This window comes from Hypomesus nipponensis, chromosome 13 (assembly GCF_054491055.1).
Source record: "Hypomesus nipponensis isolate SF chromosome 13, ASM5449105v1, whole genome shotgun sequence".
Classification (NCBI taxonomy): Eukaryota; Metazoa; Chordata; class Actinopteri; order Osmeriformes; family Osmeridae; genus Hypomesus; species Hypomesus nipponensis.
In genome coordinates this window covers 19,201,110-19,219,537 of record NC_140373.1, presented here as the reverse complement: position 1 = coordinate 19,219,537, position 18,428 = coordinate 19,201,110, and the positions used below count along the sequence as shown (strand labels likewise).

The 18,428-nt window shown below is 41.2% G+C and overlaps 1 protein-coding gene across 6 annotated transcripts; it reads right to left on the bottom strand.

Moving 5' to 3' along the window:
- Positions 1-1,397: 1,397 nt before the first annotated feature.
- Positions 1,398-10,218, bottom strand: acbd4 (acyl-CoA binding domain containing 4). 6 transcript variants are annotated; one of them, XM_084670339.1, is made up of 11 exons: positions 9,845-10,218; positions 9,527-9,724; positions 6,736-6,856; positions 6,181-6,265; positions 5,964-6,084; positions 5,721-5,864; positions 5,481-5,563; positions 3,755-3,962; positions 3,336-3,556; positions 3,132-3,194; positions 1,398-3,037 (listed from the first exon to the last, which is right to left on the bottom strand). In XM_084670339.1, exons 2-11 carry the CDS (start codon positions 9,597-9,599, stop codon positions 2,984-2,986), a joined length of 1,173 nt encoding a protein of 390 aa, XP_084526465.1. In that variant the 5' UTR covers positions 9,600-9,724; positions 9,845-10,218; the 3' UTR covers positions 1,398-2,983. The 6 variants fall into 6 exon arrangements, with proteins under 6 accessions (XP_084526465.1, XP_084526462.1, XP_084526464.1 ...); XM_084670336.1 differs by having other exon boundaries at positions 1,398-3,026; positions 9,845-10,212; XM_084670338.1 differs by having other exon boundaries at positions 1,398-3,026; positions 5,721-5,825; positions 9,845-10,212.
- Positions 10,219-18,428: the final 8,210 nt, after the last annotated feature.

The following is an 18,428-nucleotide window of genomic DNA, read 5'->3' as shown; positions in this document are numbered from 1 at the left end:
GTATTGTCTTTCAACATTTCTGTTATATATTGTAATTTCTATTGATATTGTATTTTGTAATTCAACTTGAATTGACGCTCAGAGTTCAGAGGATGAGTCACGCATATAATGTTGTGATCCATGCTGCTGCGCTACGAAGTCTCAACATGTTGTAATTTGTGCCAGGTGAATAACATTGGCGAACTGGACGCACATCTCCTGACTTATTGAGAAAGAACCATACACAACGCAGACGAAATACAGTGGGTTACACCTACATAGCTTTTCTGACAAAAAAACTGATTGTACATCAGGGTAATGTATAATTTTATTTCCTTTTTGAGTACTTTCAACTCAAGGACTCAACCCTTGGTCACATAAAACAATTTATTTCCCGCTACTGTTGGTTTGACTAGGTACGATAAAACATAATTGTCTAAATTTGGTTCTCAGTTCCGAATAGCAGTACTTTGAATTAACAGGTGTCTGCTTAACTTTTTTTATGTTGAGGTGCACCTGACGATTACGTCTGCCTCCTCTTACCGGTGTATGATTCTCTCTCCCGATCTGTCGGTCGGGCCGGAACCCTCTGGACTCCCTCTTTTCAGCGTCCGGTTCACCATTTGATAGACTTAAATTTGTTGTCTATTCCAATATGTAATTATAGTATTCAATTACACAAATCTGTGTTCTAGAAAGAGTGGTCTGGGGTCGCTGAGGTCCGATAATATCAGGTTTAATACAGCAGTTGAAAATCAACAAGTACAGAGCTCTGGGGCTGTCTACGTTTCCCTACCTGGAACAGAGTTTGGGTTGGTTCACGAAGTCAAACTGACTATTTGTCCCTGCCCCAGCATATATTATACAGTGAAGTAAAACAATAAACACAAGAAGAGGGTTGAGCTTGTCCTGTATCAGGGAGTTGTTCTTGCCGGCGCATCCCACCTGCTCGGGTGCCGTCTCAGCCCGATGTCAAGGTTTCTTCTGAAATGGAGATTATTACACACAGTACAGCCTGTTCCCCACACCTTGTGTGAGACACAATGTTTAAGCTTAGGCAAACTTCTAAGTTCATAAAACATAACTTTAATAAGCACAATATATCATTTTAATAGACAATATATTCTTTAAGACATGCATCCTTTATAATGTTGTACGAAGATTGTTCCTGTCGCTATATCCACTAGTACACAGTGCCCATGATAAATTTGGTGATTAAGATGCCACAAATATTGATACTAGCCTATAGATAATGATAGCCCTTGATAGAATTGGTGGCACACAGATGTCTGGAATTATAGAAAGTGGCGTGCCCGTGATGCAGCTGGTGATGACAGTTCATGTATTGTACTGTAATGTATTATACATCCTTTAATAACTGAGTGAATGACTTTAGAAATAAATGGACATTTACCAGATTTATATCAGCAGTATCTTTTAATTGGAGGTCCAAAGTAATTTAACAAAGACTATTGTTATTTCAACATAAATATTGTAATTCCAAAGGAAAAAAACAGAAAACCAGCATGTGCATTAATATTGGCACACCCTTTGGCAGCGATGACAGCCTCCAAACGTTTCTTATATCCATCTATAAGCTTCTTGCATTTCTCAAGTGGTATTTTCTCCCACACTTCCTTTGCAATATGCTTAAGCTCTTTAACATTTGCAGGGTTCCTTTCTCCAATGGCAGATTTCAGCTCCCCCCAAAGATTTTAAATTGGATTGAGATCAGGACTCATTGCTGGCCATTTTAAAACAGTCAATCTTTTCCCTTTCAACCATTCCTGCGTGCTTTTGGAGGTGTGCTTTGGGTCTTAATCTTGCTGGAGGACCCATGATCTTCGCCTTAAACCAAGTTTCCTTACACTGGGAAAGACATTTCCCTCTAGAATTGCTTGATAATCTTCTGATTTCATGATGCCTGTGATACGGTCAAGGCCTCCAGTACCAGATGCAGCAAAGCAGCCCCACAGCATCATGGATCCTCCACCGTGCTTGACTGTTGGTATGGTGTTCTTTTCCTTAAAGGCTTCATTGTGCTGTGCTGTAAACATACTGTTTGTGTGCATTACCAAAAAGCTCCACTTTTGTTTCATCTGTCCATAAAACATTGTCCAAGAAGACTTGAGGTTTGTCTAGGTTGTCTTTCACGAAGATCAATCGTTCCTTGTTATGTCTTTTCTTCAGTAGACATTCCACAATATGTACATGAACTTCATGGGTGCCAATAATGGTGAGCAGGACTGTATAACACCATTGAACACTACACAAACAGTAATTAATTTTTTTCATTTCGGCAAACCATTTTCCATAGTGACAAAGGTGCCATATCCAATAAAAAAAGGTTCTGGAATAGCCCTGGTTAGCATACTTTACAAGTGCCTAGCTTTGTATAATTTGCCTCTCCAGCAGTGTCGCCAACTCCTCAGTAAGGAAAGTAGCAGTGCTGCGCGAGGCTATAGTGAGACTGAGCGCCTGTGAGTGATTTGGGACGGCGGAGGAGCACACGGCAGCACCCGCTGCTCGTTGAGGACAGTACTGCGATCCGTCCTTTCATGTCAGAGTCTCTAAAACACCAGCAAGTCTCCAACAACATAAGTTGCCAGGAGGGTTTGGAAAGATCGCCAGATAAAGCGAGAAAGTCGCTAAGTTGGCAACACTGCTCTGTGGGTGTTCGGTTGTGTTTGAATTTATTTATTTTTTTCTCACTAAGATCAAAATAACGCGGCTTACATGTGAAAACCGAACCGTGGGTAGTGTGTTGAACGGTTTGGTTTTTTTCGATTAGGTTTTGCACCCCTAGTACCCAGCATTAGACTAGTGCATCTGATGAGTTGATAATGTCAACATAACATGAAATGTGTAATGATGTCCAAACAAACAATGCATGCATTTATACAACTCTGAAGCTTCTGTCACATCGGGATGTGGAGTTTTCTTTGCCCTTTCCTCAGGAGAAACACCAAGCCCTGAGCCACGACGGGCCACAGCAACAATAGGATTAGCGTTCGACCTGACACGTCAAATGGCCACCAATTCTCACCCTGAGGAAAAACTAAATTATTTGTTTGGCAAAAAAAGGACCATCTATGAATTTATCATTATTTACAGACACATGTTTTAGTTAGGGGCCTGACTGTTTTAGTTACCTCTGACTCGGAGTTGGGGGCTGCTTTGTGCTGTATGCATGGTCTCCAATCAGTATTCTCAACCTGTTTTAGAGAACATTGATACAAAGACAAACATAACCAAATGGTTAAGAAACGCGTAAATGATCTGCAATGTTAACCATAGCTGTCCTGTAGCAATGTTGTGGGCTACTTTATAGACCTTGGGGGGAGTAATGAACATACATGTGCTGCAGCCAGTCTCTCCACCACCTCCAGTCTGTCCATGATGCTCCTCATATCCTCCCTGAGCCTCTGCAGGGCTTGCACAATCTGCTGCTGCAGTAGAACGTTCTGCAGCCTCTCAGCTCCTCCTTCTGACCCGTCTCCTCCCCCTCTGCCAGCTCCGCCCCCAAACTCTGCCCCCCCTCTACCTACCTGCCTTGAGCCTCCTGGGGTAACACCACCTAGAAAGACAGGGCAGGTATGTGAGTCCACATGTAGCATCCATGCACATTGTACCTGTACACAAACCTGTATGAAAATAATGATGGTCTCTTATAAGTCGTAGACATGTTAGATGTAGGTCCTCAGGTGCACATAAAAAAGACAAACTTGCTAACAAAATAAAAACAGTACTATATAACCATGTCCTTTAAATTTACGTTCAATCCATTCATGTTGCATTCCATTCCTTCCAGCATCACGACTTCTCCTGTTGGGCGGAGCCTTTCTATCGTCCGCTCCTTCTCCACCTTGCCCCGCCCCCATCCGAGTGGCCTGAGGAACAGCCGGCTCCTGATGTTCTCCGACTGAGAATGGCCCTGAAGAGGGATGGCCACTGTAAAGACCATTTGATTTGGGGATGTCAACCTGTTTATAAAAATGCACACACAATAAACACAAGACCTCAAACAAAGTATGTACCTGTTACGGTACCTTAACGTTAACCCTGTTACCGGTCTACATGTTTTGCTCGAGAAAGCAATATGGTTGTGGAATTGTTTAAAATTAGAAATGAAGATAGTTGTGAATTATGAGGAGTGACGGTAGTGTACAGCCGTGGCCAAAAGTATTGGGAGCGACATACATTGTGTTTGCAAAGCTTGCTGGGCCTTGGCATAAAATTACTGCTAACATAATTTCAGTAAGTCATATCATCAACACAAGGCAAAGTGTGAACTAGTTCTCGCCAGGTGAAATCACTATCATTCTGATTTGATTTTAAGAGCAGATTGACTGCTGTAAAAGAGGGGACTATTTACATATAAAAAATGTTCACCCCAAAAAAGCTTTAAAATTATTAAATGTGCCTTATTGTATTCCAGTATTCTATAGAAACATGTGAAAACATTTTCCTCAAATACTGAACTAGCAAACTTTGCAAAACGGGGTCAGCCCTATGTTCCCACAGTCCTATGTTCCCAAAGCCCTATGTTCCTAGATTTATTTAGGGTTAGGGTCAAGAGAGTTTGGAAGCTGGAGAACCCTTAATTTTGAAAAAGCTCTTAGAAATGTGGGAACATAGGGCTGTAGGAACATAAGTACGCTCCCTGCAAAACACAAGATTTGTCATTGCCAAAACTTATGGTCACGACTGTACTAGTAGGGATATTAGCTAGTGCTGTCAAACGATTAAAATATTTAATCGCGATTAATCGCATTAATGTCATAGTTAACTTTCGATTAATCACAATTAATCGCACATTTTTATCTATTCTAAATGTCCCTGAATTCTTTTTGTCCCAATCTTTTTTCAAATTTTAATGCTCTTATCAACATAGAAAAGTGGTTCGGATTGCTTTGTGCAAATATTTTTTTATTGAAAACAACATTGCAATCGCCTGGCTTTGACGAGGGGGCAGAGAATTCGCATCAGCTGTGTGCTTGGCCATCAAGTGGTATTTCAGACTGGACGTGCTGCGATGATAGCTCAGTTTACAACGACAAAACACACAGATCACTGGTCTTGTCAATAGAACCATTTGGCAACTTTTTAAAAGCAAACTTTCCATTCAGAATCTTATTGGCATCCATTTCGGCATCTCGCGCTCGTCATCCACTCAAAACGTAACGTTAGCCTACTACCAGAGAATGTCTAATATCCGTAAACGGGCTCTGCTACTACTCTTTAGCCAGCTCGCAAGCCAAACGAGTGTTTGGCGTGCCTGTTGTTTTGTTTCCGGTCTAGCTAGATCCGGTGTGGTGTTGTAGTTTTTCTAACGTCGGTAGTTGTTGCAACAGCATGTGAAAAAAACTACAAAGTTTGCTAGGCCAAAAAGAGCGTTAATCGCGCGATAAAATAATTGACGCCGTTAATTTGGGTTTGCGTTAACGCCGTTAATAACGCGTTAAACTGACAGCACTAATATTAGCACAATTCACCTTTACCTTGTCAAGCAGCTCCACAGAGTCGCAGAAGATCTCACTCTCCGAGTCACTGGTCAACACCATCCCCTCATACTGCAATGTATCTAGAAGGACAAAACAACAAACCGAAAAGGAATATCACAATTTTGTTTCTATCTACTGTTTGCAAATTAGCTTCAGGAGTTCACATGAACATGCTTTATCCATTTGTTGTATTATACTGTAGATGCCAGATTGACAGGTAGGTGCAGTGTCACCCACCCTGGGGCTGACAGGTGGAGGTGACCTCTGGTGTCTGACAGGTCACCTGGTCCACATCTGGACCCTGGAAGCTGAGGTCCTCTTTAGAGCCCTTGCCATCCCCAGCTTCTGTTTTAATAGCTGACTGATAAGTGTCCTTGATGTCTAAACAATTACATTTACTTATAGACAAAAATTTAGACACATGTCCTTGTTTAAATGTGATCTTATGATATACTCACACTAGTCTCACAGCTCACTGACCTTCAATCATACACAGCAGTGACACTGGTGGTCTGGGCATGTCATGGATAACAACGTATAGAGGCTCAAAATGGTGAAACAGCGATGCCGTCTTTTCATTCATAGGGATGGTATCAATAACCTAAGGAGGGGAGATATAGGACTGTGTGCCTGCAGTTGATACACAGGTCGTACGCATACATACATCATTAGTATCGATGACCAAGGCATATTTTACCTCTTGAGCTACTTTCTTCATCTCTTCCACATACTCAGCCATGGCCTTTTCACTCTTCATCTCTCCTAACCGGTTCCAAGCATCCCTGTGGAAGTAGTGTCAGCCAACATGTTTTCATCAACAAATATGCAGTGGTCCATGCACCAAATACACATTCAAACCCTAACTCACTGTGGCAGTTGTGGAAGAAATGGGATATCCTTTGTGGTTATGTTAACCACAATTAGTATACCAACTATTACCTTATCTGTTCATATGTTATGTCTTATCATTCATGTGTTCCTATGTTCTATTATGTAGAATCCGCATGCCTATAATAACAAACAGCTTTTGGCTGCATGTTATTATTTCTCCCTATTTACTACACCATTATCTGGCCTTTATAGCAGAGGGAGACAAGACTGAAACCTAAGTCTGTTATGTTGGGGTTTTTTTGTCAGACGTCTGGTTATCTCTTCCAATCTGCAGATAAATAATACTTTATAAATCCAGAACTAAAATTAATAACTTTTTTCTTAATTACAGTGCCTTTCAGAAACACATATGCAAACGCACCATTTGTAGCGCCCCACAGGGTCCCAGAAGCCTGGCCGGGGTATGTTACAGGGGCCACACATGGCCTGCTTGTAGAAGCTGTAGAAATTAAGCATCACCTTATAGGAGGGCCGATAGGAACCTGTGAGAGTTAGTAACACAGTTTTAATAACACTCACTGACTAACTGAGCCCATTTATACTTTACTTTGCAATGTAATAGTTGTAATGTACCCATTTAGCAAATGCTTTTATCCAAAGCGACATACAATACAGCAGGGTTCTACAATGTTGGTCCTTGAGGGCCGCTGTCCTGCATGTTTTAGACGTTTCCCTGCTCCAGCACACCTGATTCAAATGAATGGTCATTACCTGGCTTTCACAAAGCTTGATAACAACCCATTCATTTGAAACAGGTGTGCTGGAGCAGGGAAATATCTAAAGTGGCCCTCGAGGACCAGGATTGGGGAACCTTGCAATACAGGGTGAGATTTGAACCTGCAACCTCTTGATGCTTTATCACTGAGCTACATACATCCACCCTCTACTTCCATGTAAATTGCATTTTAATGATTAATTATTGACTCTGTTTCAGTTTTTGTATTTATGCAAATAAAACTAGTCAAATCAGAGAAGATGGCTTCTACTAGCAATTTTAGACTATCAATTAGGGATGGGACGTATGGCACTGACGCATCGATGCTTGTGTCGCAAAACCAATACGCACAGTTTCGAAAAAGTGGTTTGGAGCTTGTGTCAAATGACGATGTCACGTGATTCATGACGTTCAATGCTTCAGACGTCACAAACTGGTTCAAAGTTGTGGCGCACTTCTAAACCTTCTAAACCTGATTCACAATACATATCACAAATGTAAGGAATGAGACAGCTATATAAGCAGAGTGGTTGTGTAGGCTACCATTCTGTATCAGCAGTCATTTAATACTTCCATACACTTAAGCATTCTACCGCCCTTATACTGTTTGCAGAACATTACAAAGTGTGGTGTAGACCAGTACGTCACAGTAAAACATATTTATTGTATGAAAATTACAAAGTTCTCAAATACACATGTATGGTTTTAATACTTGAACACGAAAATTAGACCATCACATAGCCTTACAAAAATGAACGACATTGAACAATCACTGCCACCACCGCTACATCGCTCTGCTATTATGTGGATAACTAGGTCGATAAGGCACCTGATTATAACAATCTAGCCTCACCATTATGCCATGCATTACCATTTAGTGAGACGAGACCTGAAGTGAAGCCAGACCATTCCAGACATTACCCATACCTTTGGATTTACAGTAGGCTACTGCTTCAAATTGAAGTCAAGTTTCTTAACGCTTTGTTATTATTGGAAATTTAAAGTTGCAACTAACCAAGACGTGTCAAGACCAAGACCCATTCAACACGGTACACAATAACCAAACCCAGATATTAGGTACAGGTTTATGGAATTATTCAATATTAAATCAAACCACTACCACTGGACTCGTTTTAATGACCATTCAGTGACAAAACGGGTTTGGCTGTTCACATGTGCCAATACAGCACAACACTACTAGCTCTACAGTAGCTAGCTCTAGCTGAAATGGCCACACTGATGTCGTCCTTTTATTATTTTGTCAGCTAGCTAGCCGGATAGCCAGCCACTTGGCCTACAGTTGCCGACTTCGAGACCGGTGATAGCCAACATACCACCTAGGAAGACATAGTGTTGGCAGTGATTGTTAGCTTTGCAGACGAGTTCCACGTCACACGAGCGAAAGCCATGTTTATAAAGGTAACTTCAGCGCAACCTCATAGCTATCAAAGATCAAGTCCCCACACGTAGGTTACTAAGTCACCGCCATCACTCCCATACAAAGGCAGAGATGACACAGACATTATGGGCAAAGCTTGTCTACATTGTATGCTTTTCGGCAGTGCGATGCCACTGTCACCCCCATACAGGTAGCATAGCTATCTGCTGCGTTGGTCTGACGATAACCACGCCCCTCTCATTTGCATGTGAGATGTGAAATAAATACAGCACTGAAATAAATGTGGAGTGGAAATAAATGTGGTGTGGAAATACATGTGGAAAAAAATGTGGTGCCGTAAAAGTCTCAAAAAATAAATAAATGTGGCATTAGGAAATAAAAGTCCCATGAATTAAATACATGTTGTCTTTACAAAAACGTCATTTTTAAATAAATAAATGTATTTATTTATTGATGTTGGTAAATGGATTCAGCTATATAATTATATAATGTTATATTTATATATTTATTACCATCTTTTTTTATTTCAGAGTTTATTTCAGAGTTTATTTCATAGCCGTATTTATTTATGTATGTATTTATCTATTCATTTACCTATTTATTTATTTAATTTTGACTAACTCGGCGTTCCATACTAAGGTACCCTTTATAAACCTTGTATTAAGACAATTTCTTTAATTTAATTAGCCTAAGTGTATAGTTCATTATTCCAATGGCAAATTTTAAGTAACTTTAACAAAATTATATATATTTTCCAATTGATATAAACAACTAACTTGAATGACTCAATTTTAAATAATGAATACTACTTAAACCAGACTGACTTCTCTGTAATCCCTGTAACGACTGATTTGCGGTAGATGCAGTGCAGGGGCCAATGAACGCACATATGGAAAATCTATTTTTTCATTATCATCTGACAGAATGCACAATGAAAGTAAAAAACGTATATAGCCTAGGGACAATAACAGTACAGTTATTGTTCACAAAAGTAGCCGTGTTTACAAACAACCCGACTCTCCTACTTACCCTACTTACCATCTTTCGGCAAATTATGAATAACGTCGACAGCGGTCTGAAAGCGCTTTTGGTGGTCGAAAGCTTCTGACATTATAAACGGGACCAATATGGCAGTTTATGTAGGCCTATCTCAACTGAAAAGTTCTGTGCCATCAAACTGTCAATGGGACAGCAACTTGATTGCAATGTCAAAGTGGCAAATCATGTCACCGTAGACTGGAACGAAAAGAAACAGACAAACGACATGGACTATGTTAGGCTATTTGGTTGCGATACAGCCGTTCATCGTCACGTCAACAATGGCCAAACAACATGGAAGAGTTATGAAACGGTTACCTCACTTGTTCGCCCTTCTCTTGTCATGGCTGATAAGAAGCACACTTATTCGATAATCAAACTCGTTATTTCTGGTTGAGAAGATTGCAAGTTGAAAAATAACACTATTTAGGGAGAGCATTCATCCATTCTTGGATTTAATGTAGGCCTATCAGTTTGTTGGTTAAAAAACATGTGAGTTACTTGGTCAGACTTCCGCTAGTCTTCTTCTGGATTGCAACCAACGTAAAGTAGGTGCGTTACCGCTCCCTGCAGGATGAGTACTTTTAATTTTGCTTCTATTAATTTCTGTTTGTAATTAGATTTTAGTGATGTATTACTGCTTCTCACAAAACAGATTATTACGTCCACAGATGTCTCGGCGCAAATCCCAATGCTTTCCCTAAACCAAAACAGTGCGTTTACACTGCAGCGACGCGAATCGCTTGCCTTCCCACAGTTCACCACGTTCGGGGGTGTATCAAACAGATGTAGAATTGTAGTTCTCTAAAGTCACTGTTGTAGTTGTCATGGCCAAGTGTGCAGACTTGGGTTTACGTACTCGCAACATCGATCAAAATACTACTTCTATACAAAATACAAAACTATTTAATAGACATACACGTTGATATGTGCAAAAACGTTTTATGATATTACTCAAAGTCTCTGCTAATCTGTCGATACGACCAGGGAGTTTCAGCCGGGCCAGTACTGTAACTAGTAGTTATGTGTCGTTCTTGAACGATTCGTTCATCCTTACAAGGACTCGGGAGTAACGAGTCCTCTCAAATAATAGGTGAGTTCGACTTCATGCAGCGCCGGCGGCGCCCTTCAGCCGGGTGCAGTCGGCTGCCTTGAAACTGAGAATGGCATTGGCTGCTTAAAGTCAGCCGGGCTGCAGGCGACGCCGGCGCTGCATGAAGTCGCACACACCTAGTGATTCGTTCATTTTCTTGTGGCTGCGCATCGGGACTCTTGCATAGGCTCGTCCAAGTAAACAGAAATTATTCGTTCATTTACGAGTCTTTGGATCATTTTTCACGTGACCTGCATAGGCTCTGTACTGGTAGCTTGAGGAAACGAACGAATCGTTCATTTCCCGACTCGGTCTTTCTACGAGTCTTCGGATCATTTTTCACGTGACCTGCATAGGCTCTGTAGCTAGAGGAAACGAACAGTTCGTTCATTTTCCCAACTCGGTCTTTCTAAAAGTCTTTGGATTCTTTTTTCACGTGACCCGCATTGTATTTTTTAGAAGAGGAAACAGTTTCCGTTTCGCGTGGCCGCTGTTTTAGTAGGACGTGAATGATATTCGCTCAAGTCATCATACTGACTGGTTTTATTATTTTCACTTTACATTTACACTTACAGCTTAGTGCAGTGTAATTGTTTGCCGTGATAATTAAATGGTAGTGTGATAATAAATGACCAAATCATACAAACTGTCATGATACATTATTTGAATGCAGGAATGTCTTTTGAAATGAAGTTTATGTTGTAATGTGAACAGTTAAATGAAAAAATCCAGTTTGGTCACCCTATCAGAATTTTGCTGCCTCTGTTGTGAGGAAAATGCTATGTAGCTAGCTCTGGGATTGGTGGTCCAGCTAGGAATTTTACAGAGGGCCACTTGATAGAAATTCAATGAAAGACTTATTTCCAGACAGTCAAATTGACCAATCATATCTTAGCTCTAAATGGGTGGGCCTTGTTTTCGCTAACTTTATGACAAGTTCCGCCCGCTGTGGGAAACGCGATCACAAGCCTAACTAGAGAGGGTACAATTTCTGGGGAAATTGTAGGGTGTGCTGGCTTGCTTCAGTTGCAGGTGGGTCAGTTTTCCCTTCAAGTGATATTTTCAAGCATTTCGCCTACTCATATTGCATAATTTATTAAGAACACCCTTTGAAACAAGGAACCCCCTTTGAAACAAGCTACTGTAACAACGTTGTCACTGGCAGTATTTCAGATGGAATTGCGATTCAAATAGTGCCGTCTGCTAACTGAAAATAGGCCCCCCAAAACGTAAATAAGTTCCATATTAATTTAGGGGGACATGGCTAATTCAAAAGCAGTTTGCTAGAGGCAAGCTAGCTGCCATTGCTATCCACACTCCACTGATTATTTGAAAGCGCAGGAAATTAGAACGTTTGTTTTGTAAGGTATAATGTATAGTAGACCCGACAGGGCAAACAGCACCCCAACGCGAAGCGTCGCGTCAGGGTTTTGTTTTGCCCTGAAGGGGCTTATTTCCCCGATGCCAGTGGGCGAGCCGAGTCTGTGACTCTGAGGCTAACGTCAAAACAAGACGCGGTCTCACTCAAATTCCAAGTTTTACACAAATAACTAAAATATGCTGTCTTCGCAATTGTCATATCTTTAAAACACTGCTGTCCATTTGGATGTAGAATTGACCCTGGTACGAAATTAAGAAAATACTCACCAGACGCAGATCGACAACAGACGACTGTCAACACTCGTTGACAAACACTGTGGCTGCCGCAATCGTCAATGGAGGCTGACGGGGCTCTCACGTAGCAAACAAATCAAAGTTTTTACAGCAACCTACATTAAAATCTCACCACCTGGCTGTTTTCACAATAGTCATATTGTCATAACATTTCCCTCATTCTGTTTTTTTTGTGTAAAATTGAACTATAAAATTAGATACAAAAATACTACTATGCCGCTTTCTAGCATGACTGCCGCCTAAAATACTTGGCGGTCTCACGGGCGACCTGCACTCGCTCAAATTTCAAAGACTTTCACGACCTAAATAAAAAATCCAAGATCGCAGTTCTTTCTCTACAAAGCCAAATGGTAGTTTTTTTGGGGGGGTGGTATTTTTCACTTGTAATCCAAGCTCCAATTTGCAAGCTAGAAAGTCTCTATCACGTTGTATCCATGCGTCGTTGCTAACGTGTGTTGACGTGGTGACGTAGCTAGCACAGATTACCCTTCGTCGACAAAAGGCACTTTGTCGCCACAAAAACGTTGTAACCTCCTAAACTGTGCAACGGAACGTAAATCCCAATACAAGCAACGCATTCGAGACCAAGACAAACATTTTGACACAGGCGTTGTCTATGTAGTCCAAATATTGACTGATCCTTAGGGGGGCAAAAATAATAAATACAAATATATATGTGAGATAACAATGGTTTGTGCTGGCCGAAGGCTAGCCTGTTCGTTCACTTCACAAGTGAAGATGCAAGTAACGTTCCCGCTATTGAGGAGGACATTGTTTTACATTTGTTATGCGCCGTTTTCTAGGTTGACTTTTAATTGTTGGAGTTAATCGGCAAAGGAAGACCTACACCAGAACTTAATTTTTTGCAGAAAACCAAAGCTTTTAAGAGCTTATTTGTAATAGTGTTGTGCAGAATGACCGGTCAATCTGTAGGCTAACTATATGTACCAACTTAACGTCATTATGCACAATTACCTTATGCACAATTACCGTGAATAGTGCCGCAAGGGCTGGCTCAAATAGTGCTTAATGACACCACAATTTCAAGTAGGCCTTAATGCTGTGCGCGCTGTATCATGTTTTTTCCCGACGAGTAGTTTAGGTCAAACACTGCAAGCAGCCAAAACATGAAGCATACATTGTGAAAAACTAAACAAGTGCCAAAGGGAAGACCCATAAGAGCAAGCAGTTATACAAGTTACAAATTAAATCAACATGAACCCCAAAAAGTGCAAGACTGTACCTGTAGAAGAACAATCAACAGTAAAATATTTCACAGCGAGCACAAGAGTTCAAGAGTTAACTTAATTATAACTAACCTACAAGAGCAACAAGTCTCTCAATAAGAATCATTGTGTTCCTGGAGGAAACTAACATCAGGTCCAATCAAGCAAGCATTCCTAAGTGCCGTTGTACTCCCAGAACAAGTGCGTCTTGCGCCTTTTCTTGAAGGTGGGGAGCTGGTTCCACCATTGGGGGGCTAGGCAAGAGAAGAGTTTGTGTTGGGACCAGGCGGTCTTGAGCGGTGGGACCACCAGGCGGTTGTCTGAAAAAGACCGCAGGTGACGGGTGGGGGTGTAAGGCTGCAGGAGAGACTTGATGTAGTCGGGTGCAGTCCCGTTTACTGCTCGGAAGGTCAGTACCAGGGTCTTGAATCAGATACGGGCGTTGATGGGTAGCCAGTGGAGAGAGATGAGGAGCGGTGTAACATGGGAGCGTCTGGGTAGATTGTAGACCAGGCGGGCCGCTGCATTCTGAATCCTCTGAAGAGGGAATTAAGCGAAGAGGCATTTTTTTACGAGTTTGGTTGAAACACGCCCCATACTCACAGCACAACGGAGCGGTTTCAGACTCATATTCTGAGTAGAATTGAGTATGACAACGTCAGGCTAGCGATTGGCCATCGCTACCGAAAATTGCTCTTCATTTGCATAAAGTTGAGAAAATCTCAACTCGATCACGTTGCGTCGCTACCCACAATGCACCACATAAGCGATTCGCCTGTCTCCATTGAAAATTAATGGAAAACATGTTGACGCTTGCATTGCGTCGCTGCAGTGTAAACGCGCCGTATGCCCTGAACCCTCACACACTCACTTGACGTCACATAGGCTGTTTATCAATCCACGTTTTTTTCCATTCTTGTCTTCTTGCGAACTTGTTTGACGTCATCTTTCATTGCCCAAGTACGGTTCCAATCCAAAGAACAAAAGTCACCAAGAACGCCAAAAATACCCGGAAATGTTCCTGATCCGCCTCTTTTATCGAGGATGCATCGGATGGTGACTTGACCAGCGAGCCTTGCGGACTCTGTACTTGTACAATGTACTTGCGTTCTCAGCGTTCTTCAGATTGATTAACAGCCATAGTGTAGTAAAATGTTACCAGAGCCTGTCTAAAGAGAGCCGGTCCACTCCCTATTAAACCCTACGGTACCGAATTTCGTTGCAGTTTCACCAGAGTTCCACTGGGGGTGATCGCGGCCAAGTGCAAAATGAATGGGAGTCTATGGAGCTATAGACGGCTAAATTAGTCTGCCGTCTGCATCTTTCACCAGATTAGTCACAAATTCACAAACATATTACAAGTCGCATCTCATATTTGCTGCGGCGAATATGAAAGTAAGTGAGCACTACATTACAGCCATTCACGACGCCTGTATGGTCATTGTCACTGATTGTCCTCTTAGTTACTTACACACTGTCACTCTCAGCTGCGGGTGGCACTATCTGTAATTTTGCACTATTGTACTGTACTCCACCTAGGTTAGAATAGGGTATAGGGTTTGAACAGGTTTTATGTAACGTTAGGGTCATTACCACCATCTCTCTGACGCTTTCTTTGTCAGTGGTAGAGTACCGGGCCAGCTAGTTCAAGTCTTTTATTTGTCAGGTACACAGAACAACACAAGGTCAGACTGGGCACTGAAGTTCTTAAGACAAGATAATGCAAGCACCTGGCATAACATATAAATACACAGAACATAATTTACATCTATTCTAAGCTTAAATAAGTGAAACGTCCTAAATATACAGATAGCAATAAATAATCCATCATTCTAACCCTAATACTAAAACTTCCTAAATATATAAATAACAATAAATAATACACTATACTAACCCTAAATGCACATAAACTACACTACCCAGAGGGCACTAGCACTACCTGACTTACCTAAGATCTTGACGAATCACGTAAAGGCAAGCAGTCGGCCCACCCTATAAGAAGTTTGCTTCTTCACGGACGCTTGTTCGAAAAAGCTTTCAGATGCGTAAGTGCGAAGAACTGACCTAAGAACTAAGAACTGAAAAGTGTCGAGTTTCGGAGTTTGTTCGTCGTTATGTTTGTTTCAAAAATGTTTATTGGGAAACAGGTCATATAGCAGTGAAATTGGTAATTGACAGTCACATGATTCCTTTTTATTTCACAAACAAAACAACAAAAAAGACAAATGTAAACAAACATCACACACCATACAGAAAAATTAAAAAATAAACACTTAAAACAAACACCCTTCCACCACAACCCCCCTCCCTTTCCTTACCCACCCACCCCGCCCTAGGAGTGCATCTTACTAGGGTGTCATTTGGATTCTCTTTCAAGATGAGAGCCCAAAGGTTACCAAATATTCTGAGTCCCTCAACTTGTCTTTCAGAATGAATCAAATTCTCTCCAAATGTAGAGTATCTGTCAAGTCAGTCAGCCAATGTTAGAAGGAGGGCACCACTTTCTTTTTCCAGAGAAGTAAGATTAGTTTCTTTGCAGTTATAACACTATTTGCCAGAAGACGCTGTTGTGCTACATTTAGTTCCCTTAGCCCTTCAGATATTCCCAATAATCACAGAAAAAAAACAATATTTCACCCCAATAATCTTGAAGTTTGGGGCAAAGAGTATCACTATGTGATAAGGTAGCCTCCATGGACCCACACTTATCACACTAAGGTGAGACTTCTGGAAAGATTTTATGCAATTTTGTCTTAGAATAATGTAGCTTGTGCAGGATTTTAAATTGAATTAAACAATGTCGGGCATTAATGGAACAGTCATGGATGTACCCCTAACTTTCCTCCCACACATTAGAAAGTATAACGGCCCCAATCTCTTTTTCCCACTCCTCTTTACTTTTGGGAAGGCACATGCTTTGTTGTGTGTCATACAGTTGCGAAATTATGTGACGCAAGTTAGCAAACAGTTTAATAAAACTCTCTAACTTGTCTGCGTCTGCCTTCTCAAAGTTAGGAAGATGTGTTATGACAGTCTCTAATCTGAAGGTATCTAAAGAACTGTTTCTTTGGCAAGTTATACATCTCTTGGAGTTGTTGGACAAAAGCAAAAGTCCCCTCTATGTACAGGTCGCCAACATTACAAATCCCGACTCTCTTCCAGGTATTAAAGGTACCATCCAGAACAGAGGGTGTGAAAGTGGGGTTCGCTGCTATAGGAAGCAAAAAAGACACTGCATTAAGTTTGTTATGTTTTCTTAGTTGTTTCCATATCCTAATGGTATCGTGAATGATAGGGTTGTGTTTAAAACAGGCTCTTTTGACTGGCACAGGTGATAGCATACCTGCTCTAATAGAGAATGGTAGGCAATCCAACCGTTCCATCTCTAGCCCATCAAAGGGTGATGGGGTGTCATCCAACCAGTGTGCAATAGAGCGTATTCCGGTGGCCCAATAGTAGAAAATACAATTTGTCCAGTTTCCTAAAAAAAGATTTTGTAAGGTATACAGGCATGTTTTGTAAAAGATGAAGCAGCTGGGGGAGGAAGATCATCTTAACAGCATTTAATCTACCCAAAACAGTGATAGGGAGTGTTCTCCAGAATTGAATATTGCGCTCTAGCTTGTTTAACAGCCTAGGGAAGTTAGCCTTATAAAGAAGATAACAATTTATGGTAATTACTATCCCGAGGTAGGTTAAATTGTCTGATATCACCCAAAAGGGAAGCTGTTTGTCTTGATCCTCAAATTGTACTGGTAGTAGCTCACTTTTACTACAGTTAATCTTGTACCCAGAAAAAGTACCCAATAAATGAAACATTTTCAGTACTGATGGAATTGTAATCCTTGGTTGAGTCACATACAGCAAAATGTCATCTGCGTACAATTATATTGTATTCTTGGTATACTCTGTCATAGCCATGGATGGCGGGATGAGATCAAATGGCTTCGGCAAGTGGCTCTATGGCTCGCGCAAACAGTAATGGGCTAAGTGGGTAAGGAGTAGAAAGAGTCCGGTTAGTGAGTATCCTGGCGCAGGGGCCATTATAAAACAGCTTAGTCCAGACACAAACTTCTAACCGCAGTTGAATTTCTGCAAGACTTTAAATAAGTATGGCCATTCGACCCGGTCGAATGCCTTTCCAGCATCCAAAGTGAGGACAATAAGGTATTTTTGGGGAGGTCTGGGAGAATGCATGATATTTAGCAGACGTCTAAAGTTGTTGAAGGAGTTTCTATTTGGAATAAACCTAGTTTGGTCAGGGTGAACCAGTTTACCCATAAAGGCATTAAGTCTTCAGGCCAATGTCTTGGCCAGATTTTTTTTATCTGTATTTATTATGATATTGGCCTATATGAGCCCACCTCTTCTAAGTCTTTCCCCTTTTTTGGGGAGAAGAATGATGGTGGCTTCAGTCAGCATCTGGGGCAATACGCCATCATCATATGATTGGGTGTATAGTTTGCATAGGTAGGGAGCCAGTAATCCTCCAAACTTCTTGTATATCTCAATGCTGAACCCATCCGGGCCTGAGCTTTTACCATTTTTCATTGACCCTATGGTTGCTAGTAATTCCTCACATGTAATGTCTGCCGCCAAGGCATCGCGGTCCGTTTGACTCAGTGATGGGAGTTCACATTCGTCAAAAAATGTTTGATGTTTGCTTGTTTCAGGCAGATAACTTGATTCAGATGTATACAATGTTTCATAGAACTGCCTAAATCTGCCATTAATATCCTTGGGGGAGGTAAGGATATCACCTGAACTTGATTTAATTTTGTGGATAGTCTTGTCATTTTCATGTTTTCTTATGAGGGGCCGTCTAGGACATAAGTATTGAGACACTCTCACACTCAATACTGAGACACTCACACATACTAATGAAACACTCTTACATTCACTATTTAAA